General features: G+C 34.7%; 1 protein-coding gene across 2 annotated transcripts in view; it reads left to right on the top strand.

The window, feature by feature from the left end:
- LOC149813022 (serine/threonine-protein phosphatase PP-X isozyme 2) overlaps nt 1–18937 on the top strand; it is an 87482-nt gene that overhangs the window by 46406 nt on the left and 22139 nt on the right. For both annotated transcript variants that reach the window (XM_089992507.1, XM_089992506.1), the window contains exon 2: nt 13253–13405. In XM_089992507.1, coding sequence (XP_089848633.1) covers nt 13253–13405 — 153 coding nt within the window. The remainder of the gene's footprint in view (nt 1–13252; nt 13406–18937) is intronic.

The following is an 18937-nucleotide window of genomic DNA, read 5'->3' on the forward strand; positions in this document are numbered from 1 at the left end:
AGCACGAGTTCTAGAGAGAGGGAGAGACTAACCCCTTTTTATAATATTTTTTTATTATTATTTTTGTTTGATTTGATTTAATCTAGAAGGGGTTGACGTCCCCTCTAGATGACCTTAGAGGCCTCTTCTAGATAATTTTAATTAGAATTTATTTTATTATTAATATTATTTATTTGGTTATTTTTAGATAGGGGTGACGTCCCCTCTAGATAGCCTTAGATAGGTAGAGTTCTACTTCATGTAAATCTCTACAGTACCTTCTAGATATTATCTTTTGAATCAATTATTTTATTCAATATTCTAGAGAATATTCCTGAGGGTGTTGCCCCCCTTTGGAAGACCTCTATCAAGTAGAACTCTACCTCATCCTATTTAAATTTAAAGTTGATTTTAAAGTTTTAAAATGGCCATAGATGAATTTCGGATCTAGATATGGATCTAAGATCCAAATCTATATCCAAATCCATATGGATTCTACCTGGACTAGATCCTAGTCAATATGGATCCTAGATTGAGTCCAGATCTATATTAATTTGGATCAAACAAAGTAGATCCAATCTGATCCAAACTAGAAAATTTCAAAAATGGAGGCGGGTCATTTTTGGAAAATACGATTTTCGAGCCAACCATAATCTGATTTCGGAAAATCAGGTTGCCAACATGATTAGTATTTCGAGGCGGATCTAACGGTGTTCCTACCTGAATTTAATCTGAATTTTGCTCGAATTTAAAGGTTAAAAACCAAAAATTTCTCAAATCATAATTAGCTCAACTAAGTATTGTCAATGGGGTCTAGGCTACGCCCAGATGTCACCCATAAATAATATATTTTCTCATGATTTTCTCATTTTTAAATAATTATATAATTTAAAAATTATATTTTTGATTTTAAAAATCATGAAAAAATACACGATATTACATCATGATTCTAGAATTAGCCAAGTCAACTTAGAGTCTAAGGAGGTTTAATCAAATTTAGAGAGTTCAAGAAGGCTTTAACCAAAATTAAGAGAATTCTTGGGACTTGTATGGGATTTATGAGGGCCTCCTATGCCTATATAAAGGCCTTGTATTTTTTCCTTTGGAATCATGAAGAAAATTGCTCTCTAATTCTCTCTTTGAATTATCACCCTTCTCTCTCTTTCTCTTCCTTATCTCATGTCTCTCTATAAGGCTCACCCTTATCTCTTTTTTTTCTCTGATTATTTGACCTCCAATAGGTTGTGTGAAGCTTAAATTGGTCTTCAGGTGGTACCCAAGGTCCAGCCAAGCCCTTGCATTGCCAAGCTTGTAGATCCGATGTGTTCGTGCCATCCCAAGCCTTCCTCGATGAAGTTGGCCTCATCCAACAAGTCCAACACCTTTTGGACATCCCTCCCTTTGTCCCTGAGGTCTGAGTAAGTCTGTACCTTCTTCCTTTATCCTCCATTCGAGTTTGAACCCATTGTGACCTAGTCAAGCCTACCTGAATTCTGCAGTCCCTATTATAACGACCCAACTTATTCTCGTAAAAAGTGGATTTTTTTTAAACAATTGCAAAAACAAAACCCAAGGATCTAGGGTATTCCAGATTTAATATATACCAAACCACAAGAGATAGTGCATTGAATCAACGAATAAATAATCAACTTTATTAATCAATAGAATAAATGTCATATAAACTGAAATAATAACATAGTTTGTCATAAGGAGCCACTCTGTCAAGAACCCAGAACATGTCACGCAAAACTCGCAGGCTGCAACTAGCAAGTCACTCCATCACTGTGTATCCGACCCTGTAAAACAGTTTTAAAAGGCGGAGTAAAAACCAAAGTACTTTGTACGAATTCTTCTAAAAATGCAAACAAAAAGGAATTAACATAAACCAAATTCGTGCATAATTTTAGAGGAATATAATAACAATTTTCATAGTCAACTTACCATTCAAGCTTGTAAACAAGTATCATGCAATAACAAAGATCATACGAGATAGAATAAGTATGAATGCATGAACTAATATAGAACAGTAAAGATGCATGATTCAATGTACATACATGAATAACTTATTAAGTTATTTATTAGAGTTGCTTTTGTATGCATGTCTCTATTAAATACACATAATTTTAGTTTTTACTTTTCCTTAAACCTGCGGATACTCAAAACGAAAATAATTTCTTGAAGTCGAAGTTAGATTCCCAGTTGTAGCTTAACACACAATTGTATTTTATTACTCGGTTTCACACTTGTTTCTCAACCGATATCAAGAATCTGTACTATCCATCGAAACATTAGAAATCAACATCTAATGCCGGGACATCATTTGAAATCAGCATCCACTGACGCCACTTTCTCGGTATATTAATAACTACAACCGAGTCAGTCACTTTCTCGGTATACTAATAACTACAACTGAGTCAACAACACCACTCCTAGGCAAAGTAGCTGAATATTCTTAAAATCATGGTTGGAAGGTGAACTACCATATCGGGTTTAGGGGTACAATCACACACAGAGTTTTAGTATCTTCACGATTTTTCCAAAACCGCCATCCAAGATTCTCACACTGTGGAAGGGACATTAAGGAAGAGATTGATTAAACTGTTCGGTCTCTTTTACCTTTTAAAATAAATTAAGGTCCTTTACAGAAGAACCGTTTTGCAAATCAGCATGCAAAAACCAAATTTCAGGCTCTTGCCCGCATAATATAACAGTACAATTAATTTTGGAAAGTCAATAATTCTAAAAATAAATTTTGAAATGTATAAATTTAAATCAACAACATTGGAGTAACACATGCTCCTGACCCATATAGCCTGCAACGGTTCACATATGACCACAAAAACATCTCAAAGTGATTTATGCATCTTTTTGCAAAATCTCTGCCAAGACACTTGTTTCAAAATATTTATACAATGCCCATTCAATCACACAACAAGAATGCACATGAAACCAATTTGCATGTTAACAATCATTATCATAATTCAATTTATGCATAGACCCCCGATCATGCACATAATCTTATTTATGCAAACATCAAATAAATTTCAGAATTTTCATGTGTATGATATGAACATTTACCACATAATATTCGAATGCATAAACATGCACAATCAAATACAACACATCTAAAGCACCCCATCATTGTTCAGAAACAACACAGTATAAAATCCGATCAGATCACATGTGCACAAACAGTGCACAAATCTGGTCCGATGGTATACTCGCAAATAGTGGCAAAAATTAATATATATTTTTTTGTATCATCCTGCACAATGACATGCTGTTGGCAGCATGTCATTGCTGCACTAAAGTAAGCAACGTCTTGTCCGTTGCTGCCATGCTGCTGGCAGCATGTTGTTGCAGGAACATATACAGCATCGGGCTGTGAACAACATGATATGGCAGCACAAAGGTGCAGCACTTCTGCCCATAACAGCTTGCCAAAAACGAAATACAAGCAGTCGATAACAGTTCATAACATGACAAAAAAAATGCAGGTTTGTTAGACAGTTAACCAAACATAAGTATGCATCATCCGGTGACAACCAACATAGTAAAAATATATTCAAGTTTGACAACCAACGTCATACCAGCATAAAATTTCAGTTTATGACAGTCAACATAGTAGTGTCAAAACAGATTTTATAACGCGAATTCAAGCTCATGACAGTAACATGTTTGGAAAAGATCACGTTTGCTAACAGTCCACAGCTAAACAAGGAATCAAATTTTTTTTTGTCTACTTTCTCAACAGCCAGCTGATTCACCTTATTCAAAATTATGAACAGTCCTTACGCAGGAAGAGTTCATGTGATCGAATCAGATTTGATTTCAAATCCAATGACAAACAAATATTAATGACAGTCGGCCAAAAATCAGATTTGATATAATCTAATCAAATCTGATATCAGCCAATGATATGACCAAAAAACAAAATGAGTTCGACAACAGTCCACAGATGCAGGTAGCATATTAAATCTGATTATCAGTCAATGTTAGTCCATAAACAGTTTGGTAACTTTTAAAAAAAAAACACATTTACAGCAATCAATATATCAACATAAAAACTGTTTTGATGCCAATCCAAATCACAACATCAAGACAGTCATAATATCAAACAACATACACCAAAATTGTGTATAGATAAATGATCACATCATATGTTTGATCACAACCAACCAACACAGTATGAACCAAAACCTGGCAGGGCAATATATATATATATATATATATATATATATATATATATATATATATATATATATATCAGCAAGGGAACAACTACATGCAGAAATAAACAGCAAGTTCACATGTCTATATTCTCTTTGAACACCAAAAATAAAAATAGGTCTATGCCAAAATTGGCAGGGCCAAAATTTATATATATATATATATATATAAATATAAAATGGGTGTGTGTATACATACACATATTCAGCATAAAAAAAGGATTAGATACATGAATCAACGTCTATGTAAACTCAATAATACATGATGTTAAACCCATGTTTAAACATAAAAATCGTTGGTAAGGTTACATCAACTAGGAATATACAAAAACCGTGAATCAAAACATAGGTTTAAACATGTTTTTAGAAATCAGATTGTATTTTTCCCTTGGAAATTTTACGTGAATTAGATTTAGACCTGTTTCTCCCCATTCAAATCTAGATAAGAACCCGTATCTTGGTCGAACGCAGAAAAGAATTGGAAAAACGATGGATGTTCGAGGAGAAATCTAAATTTCTTCCTCTCCCTCTTCTTCTTCCTTCCTCTCTTCTTTTTCCTTCTTCCTTTCTTTCTTTCTTTCTCTCTCTTTTCTCTCTCTCTCTGTCTCTCCCACGAGTTGGGCTCCCTCTCTCTCTAGAATCACGATTTTAGAGAGAGAGGGAATCCAACCCCTTTTATATGGTTTCTAAATTTTTTATTTGTTATTATTTTTTGTTTTATTTCTAACTACCCTCTTATCTAGATGACTTCTCTAGAGGGTGACGTCCCCTCTAGAGGACTCTCTTTCATAGAGAGTAGAGTTCTACCAAAGGTAGAACTCTACTTCTCTAACTACTCTGGTCTATTTTCCTCTTATATATATTTTATTTTATTTATCTTTTTATTAAAGGGTTATCTAGAGAGTGACGTCCCCTCTAGAGGACCCATTTAGGTAGAGTTCTACTTCACGTAGAACTCCACCTTATCTATTAAATAAATTTGAAATTTATTTAAATTTTTTATTTTATTAATTATTAAATATTTAATTATTCAATAATTTATTCTAAGAATATTCCAGAGGGTGTCGCCTCCCTCTGGAAGTCCTCCCGTAGTAGATTTCTACTCAATTTAACCTTTAATTATAATAATGAAAAATACATCCTAAGGATCCGGGGCACATTACATATTCATAACCAACGTTCCACCATCAATCCAACCATCAATTCAAAACCATTGTTGAAACAAAATAGTTTAAAACTCTTAATGAAAACTCAATAAACATCAAATTAAGTTCACAATTTTTTTCATTCAACTCATTCCGTTTAGAAAAAGAACACCCCATAATCCATAGATCCGTCTTTTCCAACACCAGTCCTGCCATCATACCACTCGGCTATATATGAGTCTCACTACCTGTGAAATGTGAAAAAGGGTGAGAACAGTTCTCGTATGAAATTTTATATAATCCAACAGTAATGGCATAAGGCATAAATCTAATAAACATCAACCTCAAAAAATGTTATGGTATGTAAAAGAACTCAAATATGCTTGCAATCACATGAGATACATAAAGCAATGCATAATGCATGATGTAACTTTTCTCTTTCTTTTTGACACTTATTTTTGAATGCATGAGCATGTTACTTGCAATCAATTTAAGTTTACTCTTGACCCTTTTCTGGGTACTGTTCATAGGCAAAAACCGAAATTCAATGCAACCCCAGAGTGTATTATTCAAACACACAATTGTATTTTATTAACATGGTACATACATGTTCCTCGGGGCGACAATGAGTGCATATCCTAGGCGACCACTTTCTTGGTATACCTGTAATATCGCATATTTTCACAATTAGTCATTTTGAGAATTTTTGAAAATTTGGCTAAGTATAGAAGAAAAATTGGTAGATTCTCGATTTTAGGCTGATGTTTTTGAGTTTGGGCTTGACTCAGGTCTCATCGGCAAGGCTTAAACGAGCCACTTAAAATGTGAGAAAAAGTTTTATTTTCAACCCTTAAATTCAAGCAAAATTTGGGTTATTTTCGGACGAATTTCACAACTGAAATTCAAGTTATATATCGTTGGATGCATCTCAAAATTTTGAGCGTAATGATATTTTACTTTTATGAATTCGGGCTGCAGTTGGCCCGAAAATCACATTTTTTCGAAAAAGGACCGCCTCGACGGGCCGGGTCCAGATTTGGATTGGATTGGATCCAATGCTTTTGATCCAAATTAATATGGATTTAGGCTTTGTTCAAGACCCATATTAATTGGGATTTGATCTAGCCTAGGATCCAATTGGGGTTTAGATATGGATTTGGATCTTGGATTCGGTTCTAGATCCAAAACCCATACCTAATGAAAATACAGTTTTAAATTTAATTTTTATATTTAAATTAAAGTTAATTAGAGTTAAAAAGACTCTCAAAGGGATAAGGTTACCTCTAAAAGTTTCTTGATATTTAATTATTAATAATTAATTAATTCATTAGTTAATAAATTTTAATTAATTTCGAATTTCACTTTTTGTTAATTAGTTGGGACTCCTTAGATGAGTCTTTAAATAAATTTAAGAGAAATAAAGAAGGTTTGAGAAAGTTTAATTGAATTAGGAAAGAAGTTTTGAAAAGTCAACTTTAGAGTTTGAGAAAAATTGGAAAATGAGAGGGTGAGCTCTCTCTCTTCAGCCCTCTATAGAAGGGGAGGGGGGCGTCACCCTCTTTGTATATATATATATATATATATATATATATATATATATATATATATATATATATAGACTCTAAGAGAGAAAGAAAGAAAGAGGGAAAGGGAGAAAAAAAAAGAGAGAAGGAGAGGAAAAAAGAAGAAAAGGAAAGAGGAAGAGGAAGAAGATCAAGTAAGAGATATTTTCATCTCTAACCGTCCGGTGTTTTCATCCATCCATCCGTAGTTTTCTTTCAATCTATGGTTAAGGTACGGGTCTTTCTCTTGTTTCAAATGAGAAAAGAGCATGGATTTGAATTCCATGCAAGATTTTAGTGAAAACCCATGAGAAAAGAGTAAATCTGAATATTTACTCTAAGATTCATAGTTGAAATTAATATTTATATTTTTTTAAAAAATTTATTTTGGAATAATATATATATATATATATATATATATATATATATATATATATAATGGGTCGCAGATCTAGGGTGCTAATGTTTTGAAAAAAAAAGTGTGTGGCGATCTGAATATAGTTCTCTTTTTATGCATACTCGCTGTTTATGACTGTTCTTATGTTTAAACATAATTTTTACCATGTTAGGACGGTATGTTTAATGGCATACTTCATGGCAAATGGTTGTGTAATGGGGTTATGTGGAAGCTGATTGTAAAATCAATGTGTGCATGCATGTTTGCAAGACTATTTGTTTACATGTGCTCACCAAAATGAAAACTCGCATATGCATGACTGTGAACGGGTATTCATATGCATATTTGAATATAAAGTTTGAATTTATATGAATATTGGACATATGAAACTGTTATGCATGCATGTCAGAGATAGAACATATTTAATTTCTGCACATTAAAGTTTTACTCATGTTTTTGTATAGTTACTGGGCTAACTGGCAGCCCAGCCGAGTATGACTCGGCTGGCCTGTCAGGCCCTGGTGGACCTGCACAGGTCCGGCTTGTGCAGGGTGATTGCAAAATTTTTTAAAACCCCAGTCCCCAGTCGACTGCCAGTCGTCTGGGTATGCATACCTGTGATTGTGGGCCGGCTAGCAGCCCAGCCGAAGCCGAACTAGGTTTGGCTGTTCTGTCAGGCCTTGGCACCTCGTTTAGGCCCAGCCATTTGTTGGCTGGGCATGGTATTTAAAAAGAACACTGACAAAAAAAATATATTTTAACTTTTTAGTGGGCTGGCTGGCAGCCTAGCCAGACCAGTTTCGGCTGGGCTGATACAGGGTCTGTCAGGCCCCAGTCGAACCCGGATCGGTTGGGCAAAACCCGGCCTGCCAGGCCCAGCTGAACCTGGTTTGGCCGGGGCTGGGCTAGGTGACTATGATACTAAAAAAAACAGGAATCGTTTTTGAAAGATTTTTTTTTCTATTTCATTATGATGTGTATCTGGGCTATTTTGGCTAGGTCAGCCCCAGCCGACTGGGTCGGCTGGGCAGAGGGCTTGACTCAGTCGGCCGAGTCCTGTGTTTACAAAAATTGTGTTAAGGGAAATAGCAATGTATGCCATTCATTTTGTCACTAATTGTTGAGACTCTTGACTAAATAGTAGGCGGATTGCTATGTAATCAAATCTGTTAGTTCATGCCTATTGCTTATACTTGTGAAGCTTGAATAGAATTCAGCCTGCTAATTTCCATAATTGTTTTCTTGTATTAGACTAGCCTTATACATGTTGAAGAGGGAAACTTTTTCACCTGCCTATTCTTGATATATTATGTTGAATCAAAGTAATATTCTAAGGTTGCTTCTTATGTATGTGCTACATTAAATTGATGTGTTTTGGCACGTGCACCATTGCATGATTGTTCACTTGTTTACTTTGAGAAAGTTCATGAATGAAAGCATCTAATTGGCATGATTACGTGAATACATGCATATGAATATTGTTGTTCATGCACATCTCTAAATTAGCATTGAAAAGCATATGAAAAGAATGCATAAATGGCATGTTATTTATGATTTTTGCATATGGATGCATCGATGATAAAAAATGGATCAGCGTAGGTTGTGTGAGCCTTGAGCATGTGTTGCTTTTTGTTTAGTTGTTTATGCAGGACAAAAATCAAACATGATATTATTGTTCTAATTGTACTTTTTCATGTTGCCACAGGCTATGGTCCCATGATGAGCTTCACAGGTTGATTTGCGAACCTATGTTATTAATTTTGCATTGTTGATTTGCAAAATAAAGAGGTTGAATTAATAACAAGATAAAAGAAAAGAACAGTGTAATCTACGCTTCTTCGATGTCTCTTCTTTAGTATGAGAATCCTGGACTTGCGGTTTTGGGAAACCGTGAGGATACTAAAATTCTGTGTGCATGTTGTGCCCCTGAATCCGATGTTGAGGTTCACCTTCCGGTCACAGTTTTAGGGAGATTCCGCTACTTTGCCTGAGGGTGGTGTGTAAACACAATTATTGTTTTGGTATACCAAGAAAATAATATTATGGTTGTTGATTTTCATAGTGTCCCGACATTAGATGTTGATTTCTAATGTTCCGATGAATGATGTTGATTCATGATATCGATCGAGGGCTAAGTCTGGAACCCAGTAATAAAATACAAATTGTGTGTTAAGCTACAATTGAAGACCTAACTTGATTTCGAAAATTGTTTACCCGTTTTAAGTATCCGCGGGCAACAGTAATAAAAATAAGAACTAAAGCTTGCGTGCATTTAACAGAGACATACATATAAAAGAAAACTCTGATAAAAGATAACAATTTATTCATGCACGTGTACTAAAATTATGTATATCCCTGTTATGCATTAGATCATGCATATTTACTTGTTCCCTTGTGATATATTGGTGATTGCATGATATTTGCTTTCTCATGCATGATAAATGTCTTTATTGCTTAATTGATGTTTTCTATTGCTTATTAGATATTTCTTATTGCTTGAATAATTATTTGGATTATGAATTTGTCATAATTGCATTCCTTTAAAATGTTGTGTGATTCTTATTTGTGTTTTTTTTAATTTTTTGATTCATTAGAGTGACCTATATGCAAGATCTTTGATCCCGACACCCTTACTTTTGTGTTTTTTACAGTCTCTGAGGCCCAGTGAGGAAAACTGCTTTTGCATGGAGCTACGAGGACTGTACGACTAATTGACCATTTTGGGACAACGTGACTCCATATTTTTACTTTTTTTATATTTGTTTGCTTATGTTTTCAGACTATACGAATTCATTTAATAAAGTTGATTTGGTTTGACTGATGGTAGTATAAGATCCCTTGAGGTTGTGGATGTGTTATAACTATAAAGGCCTCGAGTCTTTGAGAATATTTTCCCAATTGTAAAAAAAAAATTACCATTTTTTAATGGTACGAATTGGGGTCCTCACAATATCAATAATACTTAATAGCGGAAGCCCAATCACACAATTCTCGGGTCTCAATGGTGAAAAAAGTCCTCTACTATCGTGGCTGAGGACACGAGCCCCAACATTGTGCTCTTGGGGAATACCAGACAACAGAGTTCAATACCATCCTGTCCCTCACGACAACCATCCAAGGATTCCACCTTCTTAGAGGGCAATAAAGGAGAAAAATTACCACATTGTTTGACTATCTTTTACATCTTTAACTTTTATGTGTTCTTTTTGCATAGAACGATTTTGGGTCCACAACATTCATAGCATTCTCTCATGCCACCTGGGCTCTATATCCAGCTCAAATATGCATATCATCTCATGCATCATCCGATTGGGCTATCTCCTTGCTCGGGCACAACAATATATCCATTATGTGCCAATATGTGTCATTCGTCATATGTATCATAACAAAATTTAAACTTTGCATTCAATATTTTTTTAACAAAAGATTGCACTGACACACTGCCTTAATAGGCCTATATGCTGCCCAACAGCATTTCCCAATCTCATCTGGTTCACCTTTTGAACCATCACATGCATTCAAACAAAAAATAATTCACTCTTAAAAGTGTTAATGTAGAAATTAACCTGATGTTAGAAAATCTGTCATAACTCGTACAAAACGATTTAATTTTTGGGATTTTAACTGAAGGTTCTTGCATATGTTAATTACATACCCTAAAAAACTCCGACCTTAACTCATTACAGATTATGAATTAAAATTTCTTAATACAGACTGTTTTCTGATCACAGAAGAGTCTTGTCCAAGTCTCTCTCCAATGAAAAATCAGTGATAAATCGTCCATAAAGAATTAGATGCTGGGATTTTTACCGTGAGTGACTTCTCATGTCAAGTTCAAGCCCACAAAAACCCAGAATTTAACACGATTCCAACAAAGAGCTAAAAATCTCGTAACACATATTGCTTCTATTATTTAACAGAACATATTTTAGAAAATTACAGATTCTGGATTGTCTTATGTGAATTTTCTTTTCCAAACTATGAGAAATCGACCTTTAAGATTTTAACCATGTGTTCTTCCATATCTAGACTAACACACACTAAAATCTCTGCCACAAATCTTGAGTATTCTGTGAGATATGAGTTTTACAAAATATTCTGTCTCCACAGGCTCATTGTCAGGATAGAATTTCTGTATTGAGTTGCCGAAGGCATATCTCTCAATTCACAACTCATTTGAGTATGAGATTTGAACTGGGATTACTTCCATATATATGAAAATCCCCACAAATTTTCAAGATATATTGGTTTACGGTTTGGAAGAAACTAATTTATCTTTCTGACTGGTCGGATCAAAATACACAAAACAGAATAACAAGAATCAACTAAGAAAATTCAAGATTTCAAAAAGAACATCAAGAAAAACCATCCAACGATTTTAAATCAATAAAAAACACATCAGATTCATGCATACAAATATTTAATCATGCTGTAAATACAGAAATACAACACATAACATGAATTTAACACAAAATCACCCATTTTTTTATGAGAGCGCGTTTTTCTTTATAGTACGAATCACAATTTTTTTTAGAAAAAGAATAAAATTAATCCAACCTAAATTCTTTGTACATAATCCATAAAAGCAAGGTTTATTGCTTGATCAATTTATGTTGAACCCCATACATGCTGAAAAGCATAAAATTCCTATATCTTAATGCGGTTTTGTTGGTAGGGAATCGTTTCTTAATGCCTCGATGGCCTCCACAAGGTTGGCCGATCCTCCTTCACCCTTGCTCTCTCTCTCCCAACATTGATTTCTCTATTTCTCTCCCAACGTTGGTCTCTCTCTCTAAAAAACGTGAGTAAGGATCTCTCTCTAAAAAATGTGAATAGGGAAATAAAGAAACTCAACCCTTCTTAAATAGAGGAGTTTGGGTCTCCTAATTAAGAATCCTAACCAACTTCTTCTAGAGAGGTCTATAGGTGACACCCTCCTTCTCTTGGAGTTTCCAAAAAACGTCACTTCCTAAAAAAAAATCCTTAGTCTTTTAGAAGTTCTCAATAAAACAAATTCTTAATCTAGGTTTACCTCTTCTCACTAATTTCCTTTTAAAATTTGGATTCCTAAAGTGTTCCCATGCATGGACTATGGATCCTCTCCATTAGGTCCATGATCCACCCTAGGATCCAACGTATAATACTAACCCTTTTATTAAATAAATAATGATTAGTTATAATAAGCCTACACCTACGATTTTTTTGAAATAAAAGTATTCACATAAAATATCTTATTAATTAAGAAAAATTCTCGTTAATTAAATTTTTTGGGTTTTAGAAAATGCTTAGTATTACAATAATAGCTTGGTGTTAAACTTAATGGTTTTCTGTTAACCAATCTTAGTTTCTACTGCTCGACCCTCTATGGAACCAAACAAAGTTGAACTTACAACTGATATTTTATGGTTCTTAAACAAAAAAATCGTAGAAATTTCATCCAAACAGCAAACTGAAGGTGCACCACATTCAAAGATAGAGTACTGCTAAAATTGCATTACCCTTCTGCATTTTTGAAGGAAGATGTTTTGACATCTAGAATTGTATATAGACGAATTAGTTAGACTTTGTCAGATATGTCACAATCAGCTCATATAATGCATGGCTCAGTTGAGAAAAATAAGCATCTACTGGTCTTTAAGAGGATTTGCTTATTCAAAATTAGTATGCAACACAGAATCATCAAATTAAACTGGTTCTGGGAGTATTATTTTCTTGCATTCTGTTAATCTGATTTCTTGAAATTTCTTTCAGCATTGATGGTGCTGTGTTTGGTGGTAATGCAACTCCTTATCAACAGCCTTCACCTTTTAGTAATGTTTGTTGGTTTTAAGAAAGTTCCACCCTATAATTTACTCAGAGAATACCTAAAGCTTATCCAGAACATTTTTGTTAGTATTTTCCTTTTATACTTTTATTAAGATTCACTGTTATTTTCCCCAGATATGTGGTGACATCCATGGCCAATTTTATGACATGAAGGAGCTATTCAAAGTTGGAGGTGATTGTCCAAAAACCAATTACTTATTTCTTGGAGATTTTGTCGATAGGGGTTTCTACTCTGTGGAAACTTTTCTGCTTCTGCTAGCATTGAAGGTATACTGAGATGCATTTGTTATCATCAATGGTGTAATTCGTACTAATTTGCTGCTTCAGATTTTTCACTAGCCCATGGATACACACACATACACACAGGCATACATGCATTCCTTACATGTACTCATGTGTGCATGTATCTATGTATACAAATATAAATATGAATGTAAATATTATATATATATATATATATATGTGTATATTTGTATGAGATTTGTGATCAGTAGCTGAGTTTGATTTTCTATTGTATGGAGCTGAATGCGCTGCTGTCTGAATGCTTTCCGTTTACTTTGTGAGGGAAATATATTGACAACTGCCAGTTTTTGTTTTACATTATGTTCTCAAAACCCGAGATTACAAAATGGTCTGTGAATGCATTGCTTGATGCTTTAAGTATGAAAAGTTGCATACAAATGCCTACTACAGATTTGTTAAAAAGTCAATCTCTTTGTTCAACATTATTGTTGCTACAGTCGAACATAAATGTCTTTGTGTAGATAATGATACCCTTTGTTGTTGAGTCATGTCTTATTTATCTTATGCTGGTTCTGCATGAAAATTTGCTTATTTCTTCATCTTTGGTGTTGTGTCTTGTATTTGAATTTTACACTTGAGGAAAGCTTGTGATGAGGCAACTACTTCAAATATCACATGAATGGCTTTTATGCCAAAATGTGTATTTTTGCGTGAAGGACTAAGTAAAATAGTGCTGGAAATATTATTGGAGAGTGTAAAGGACCCCTGTGCCCTTATAGAACTAAGGCCATAGTACACAACTCAATGATATAACCAATTGAGGATTATCTTGTTGTCAAAGTGGACCACTAAACTTGTCCCATACTCGAAAATGACCTTGACCTCCCAGTCTTCTATTTCCACTTTCTTATACTTCATGCTTGAAATACTTGGATGAATCTTTTCTTTGCACCAGATATCATATCTATTTTTCTCTAGATTCCATGTCAAGAGCTGCAAGGTGGTGCTTCAAATGAGAAAAACCTACCAATCTTTTTGTTAACCAAGAGGGAAGGATGCCCTTTGCTGGTTCTTGTATCTTCTAGCAGCGGCAAAGAAGTGGAAGGAATAGGTGGAATTGAAGAAAGAGGCTCAGAGGGGAACAAGAATCATTTGTGGGAAAGATATAGAGCGTTATAGATTTACAACAATGCATGCAATGGGCTAGCGAGTGCATTTTTATCTAATTTATGCCTGCCAACCAACTGCAATGAAAAGAAGATCAAATAAAAAAGAACTAAAGATGCTATTGCTATAACTTTCATAGTCAAACCAACCTTTCTAAAAGTTGATGTGAATGGTAGGGCGAGGGTGGGCCTATTAATTACCTGGTTCTCGGCGAAGGTTCCTTGTCATTCAAAAAAAGAAAGAAAGAAAGATGGTGTGAATGATAGGGCTGGTAAAAGCTGAACAAACAGGACAGAAAGGACTCAAGCTCAACTCGTTCCTATGGTGAGCTGAGCTTATGATGATTCTGAATTCAACGAGCTGAGCTCCAGCTGGCTCATTTACAGAAAATAGAATTTTTAATTAAAAATAATAGAATTTGAACTCTAAACCTACTTAGCTAAGCTCCAGCTGGTCTATGGAGAGAGAATTAACACCCTGCAAGTCCCCTTCAAGCCCTTGATAGACTGAGAGAAAACTGAATTCTTCGTCTGTTCTCTCTAGAAACATGGAGCGGCTGAGAAGTACCCGAAGTCCAGTTTCTTCCTGGCAATGGAGTGGTGGGTCCAGCACACATCACCGTCTGCAGCCCGAACCAATGGCCTTCTCGAACCCAAGAAGAACCGTCTCTAAGAGAGCCTCACAAAAGCGATCCTTTCACATCCTCATTTTTATAGCCACTTTCACAAGCAGCTGCTGCAAATCTATCCATGCATTGTACCACGTCCATGCCTATGTAGCAGCTTAATAAGATGAATAAACACAATGTGAAAGCCTCTTGCTCTTATCATGCTTGCGTTCTCATCTTGTGTTGGGCCTCACCTATATCTATCTGACACAATTGCTCAAGAGTCATCCTTTCATTACCCTTGTAAATGCCATAGCATCATATAAAACAAATCAATATGCATAAATGTTGACTCAATGTCAAGTCAAAGTTTGATTTTGCCAACTCGGTTTTTACTGGAGACCCAGCACACAAAGACAGTCAGCCAGACATGAATGACCTCCACAAATGGTGGATGGACAGATCGGTTTAGGTCTGCATGTGCATACAGCAGATCTGAACCGACACTGCCTATTCGGTGTTCACACATCTGCAGATTGGTCCAGATCTACCTGCGTAAACGCAGCAACTCTGGACCAAACCTGTCTATGGAAGATGGAATTGACAGGTCTGTCCATATTTAATTATATGCAGTTAGCAGTTTTTAAAAAACAAAAACAACATTACAGCAGATTATAAGTCAAAATTAAAAACAGTTTTGATATAAAGACATTTATGATGTCTCACAACAACATAATATGGAACCTATGATAATGCTGGAAAAAAAAATCTGCTGTACATCTTATCAGAAATTCAGATCTATTATTTTTAACAGCCAATGATTCCACGCGTATACATATGCCTTAATGGCAGTTTTAAAACATAGACATTTCAGCAGTTACAAAGACAGCATGTTGGGACCTGCGGCAGGCCTGGTTTGGGGTTAGATCTGATACCAAACCAGAACCGTAATGGATGGATGCAGCCTGTAAAACTATATATATATATACATATTCAGGTTATGTGCGTGAACAAAAAAATTTCATGAAAGATAAATATGCACATGCATATGTATTCATTATGCGAAGCAAGAATATAAAGTCGACACTGCTGAATATATATATATATATATATATATATATATATATTCGCATACAAAAATAAGGAAAATCGTCAACATGTATTACATGCATATCCAACTCCAAATCATGAAAATCGACTACTATGGAAATCTAAATCATACAAATTTCAGAACTGGATGCTTTAGAGGAATCAACCTAATCAAGAAGAATAAAACTCGTCACTCTATATATAAATACATATATATCTTTATGAAACAAATTTCCCTTTTCCCCATGAAATATTCATGCATAAATCGAATTTACACTTATTTCTTCCCTGTTTGAACCTAGAGAGAAACCTGTACCTTGGATCGGAAACAAAAAAAGACCGGAAAAGTTTTCGTCGGACGATCGGAACGGAAGATGATCCTCCTCTCCTTCTTTGCTTTCCTTTCTTTTCTCTCTCTCTCTCTCTCTCTCTTTCTCTTCTCTCTCTCTCTCTCCCACGAGTTTTCCTTCTTTTCTCTCTCCCTCTCTCTAGAATATCGATTCTAGAGAGAGGGCAAAAACCTAGCCCTTTTATAGGTTCTTCTAGATTTTTCTCTCTTTTTTTTGTATTATTTTATTTATGGGCTCCTCTAAAGGGTGATGCCTTTCTAGAGTCCCAATCTTGTTGAGGATAAAGTTCTATAAGTGTAGAACTCTCTCTTTTTCCAACTACCTTTCTTGTCTATTTATTATTATTTTTTCATTTATTTATATCTAACAACATTTAGGTCTTTCTAGAGGGTGACACCTCCTCTAGAATCTCCTAATTAGGTAGAGTTTCACAAATGCAGAACTCCACCCTATTCAGAATAAAAAATTTGAATTTTATTAATTATTAAATAATAATTTTAAAAATATTTCAGAGGGTGTCTTTCCTCTCTGGGAGTCTTCTTAACATAGAGTTTTACTCAATTTAACATTTTAATTGAATTTAAAGTCTTAAATTGGTTGGACTTGGATTTCAGATATGGATCTGAATCTAAGATCCAAATCCATATCCAAAATCCATATAGATCCCAACCTGGACCAGATCCTAGTTAATACGGGTCTTGGACTGGGTCCAGATCCATATCAACTCGGATCAAACGAATCGAATTAGATTTGATCCAATCCAGAAACTGGTAAAATAGCGGCAAGTCATTTTTGTAAAAAAATGCGATTTTCGGGCCAACCGTAGCCTGATTTCAGAAAAACGAAATATCAATATTCTTAGAATTACAAGACGCATCTAATGATATACTTACCTAATTTTCGCCTGAATTTAACCTAAATTTTGTTCGATATTCGCTTGATTTTAAAAGTTGAAAACAAAAAGCTTTACAATTCTTATTTGCCTTGTTTTGGTCTTGCCAGTGGGCCCTGGGTCACGCCCAGACCCAATTGACGTCACATAAAAATTGTTGATAATATCAACTTTACAAAATACTTAGCCAAAATTTCAGAATCTACAATGAAGGAAAAACATACGATATTACATTGGAAGAGGCTCAAATGACTTATGGAAGAAGCTCCAATGACTATGTAAGAAACTCAAATGACTATGAATACAAGAATAGTGGTAAGATAATATGCCACTTTTGCAATGAATCGGGTCACATCAAACCTTTTTGCTTAAAGAGTAAAAGAGAAGATCAAAGAGATGAAAAGAAAGTGGCCTCTATGGGGGCCATCAAGCGAGAAAGGTGGTGTAGATGAATCTGTCTCAATATACATGAACCTCAGTAAGAACTCTTGGATTCTTGATTCCGGTGCCTCTTTCCATATGACTCTTAATGAGTCCATACTATCCAAATGTCTCATTAACCCCAATGATTCTTATGTTTCAACCGTCGATGGAACATCTTTGAAAATCAAAAGTTTTGGTACTTTGAAAAATTCTTCTAAAATTAACCAAAATTTTTATGTCCCAAACATTAGAGTAGTATTTAAACTAAATTTGAATCTCTTATCCGTTTCTTAAATCACTGACCATGGATGTAAGGTCACCTTTTCATCTAATGATTGCTTGGTTAGTATCTCCAATCCGAGAAGCCAATTGGGCAAGGCCATAGAAGAGGGGACCTCTATTACATGGGCAATTTGGAATTATCCTATCAAGTTTTTTTTAATTTTGTTAAAAAAAAGATATTAAAAATTGGCATAGGAGATTAGGACATCTAAGTATGTCAAAGATGTATTTATTCTCTTTTCTTGAAAGTTGTAATGAAAATTATTTTATTTGTGAAGATTGCATTCTTGGAAAAATGAAATCTCTACCTTTTGGAACTAGTCATTTTGTATGTAAAGAACCATTTGAGTTAATACATTTGGATATATGGGGACCGACACTAATTATGTCTAAAGGAGGAGTTTCTTATTATGTCATATTTGTGGATGATTATAGTAGACATACATGGGTTTATTTTCTTATACTCAAATTTAAAGTATTTGATTGTTTTCAAAGATTTCATAGTAATGTCAAAAATCAATTTAAAGCCTCCATTAAAATATTTAGAACCGATCTTAGAGGGGAATTTCTGTCAAATGATTTTAAAAATCACCTTGATCAACAAGGGATTATTCATCAAAGTTCTTGTCCCTACACTCCACAAAAAAATGGGTTAATCGAAAGAAAGCATCGACACAATATTCAAACTACTCGGACTCGTCTAATATCAAAACATGTTCCTAAAAAGTTTTGGGCTGGAGTCGCCC

This window comes from Nuphar pumila, chromosome 16, assembly GCF_984573655.1.
Source record: "Nuphar pumila chromosome 16, dmNupPumi1.hap1.1, whole genome shotgun sequence".
NCBI classification, from domain to species: domain Eukaryota; kingdom Viridiplantae; phylum Streptophyta; class Magnoliopsida; order Nymphaeales; family Nymphaeaceae; genus Nuphar; species Nuphar pumila.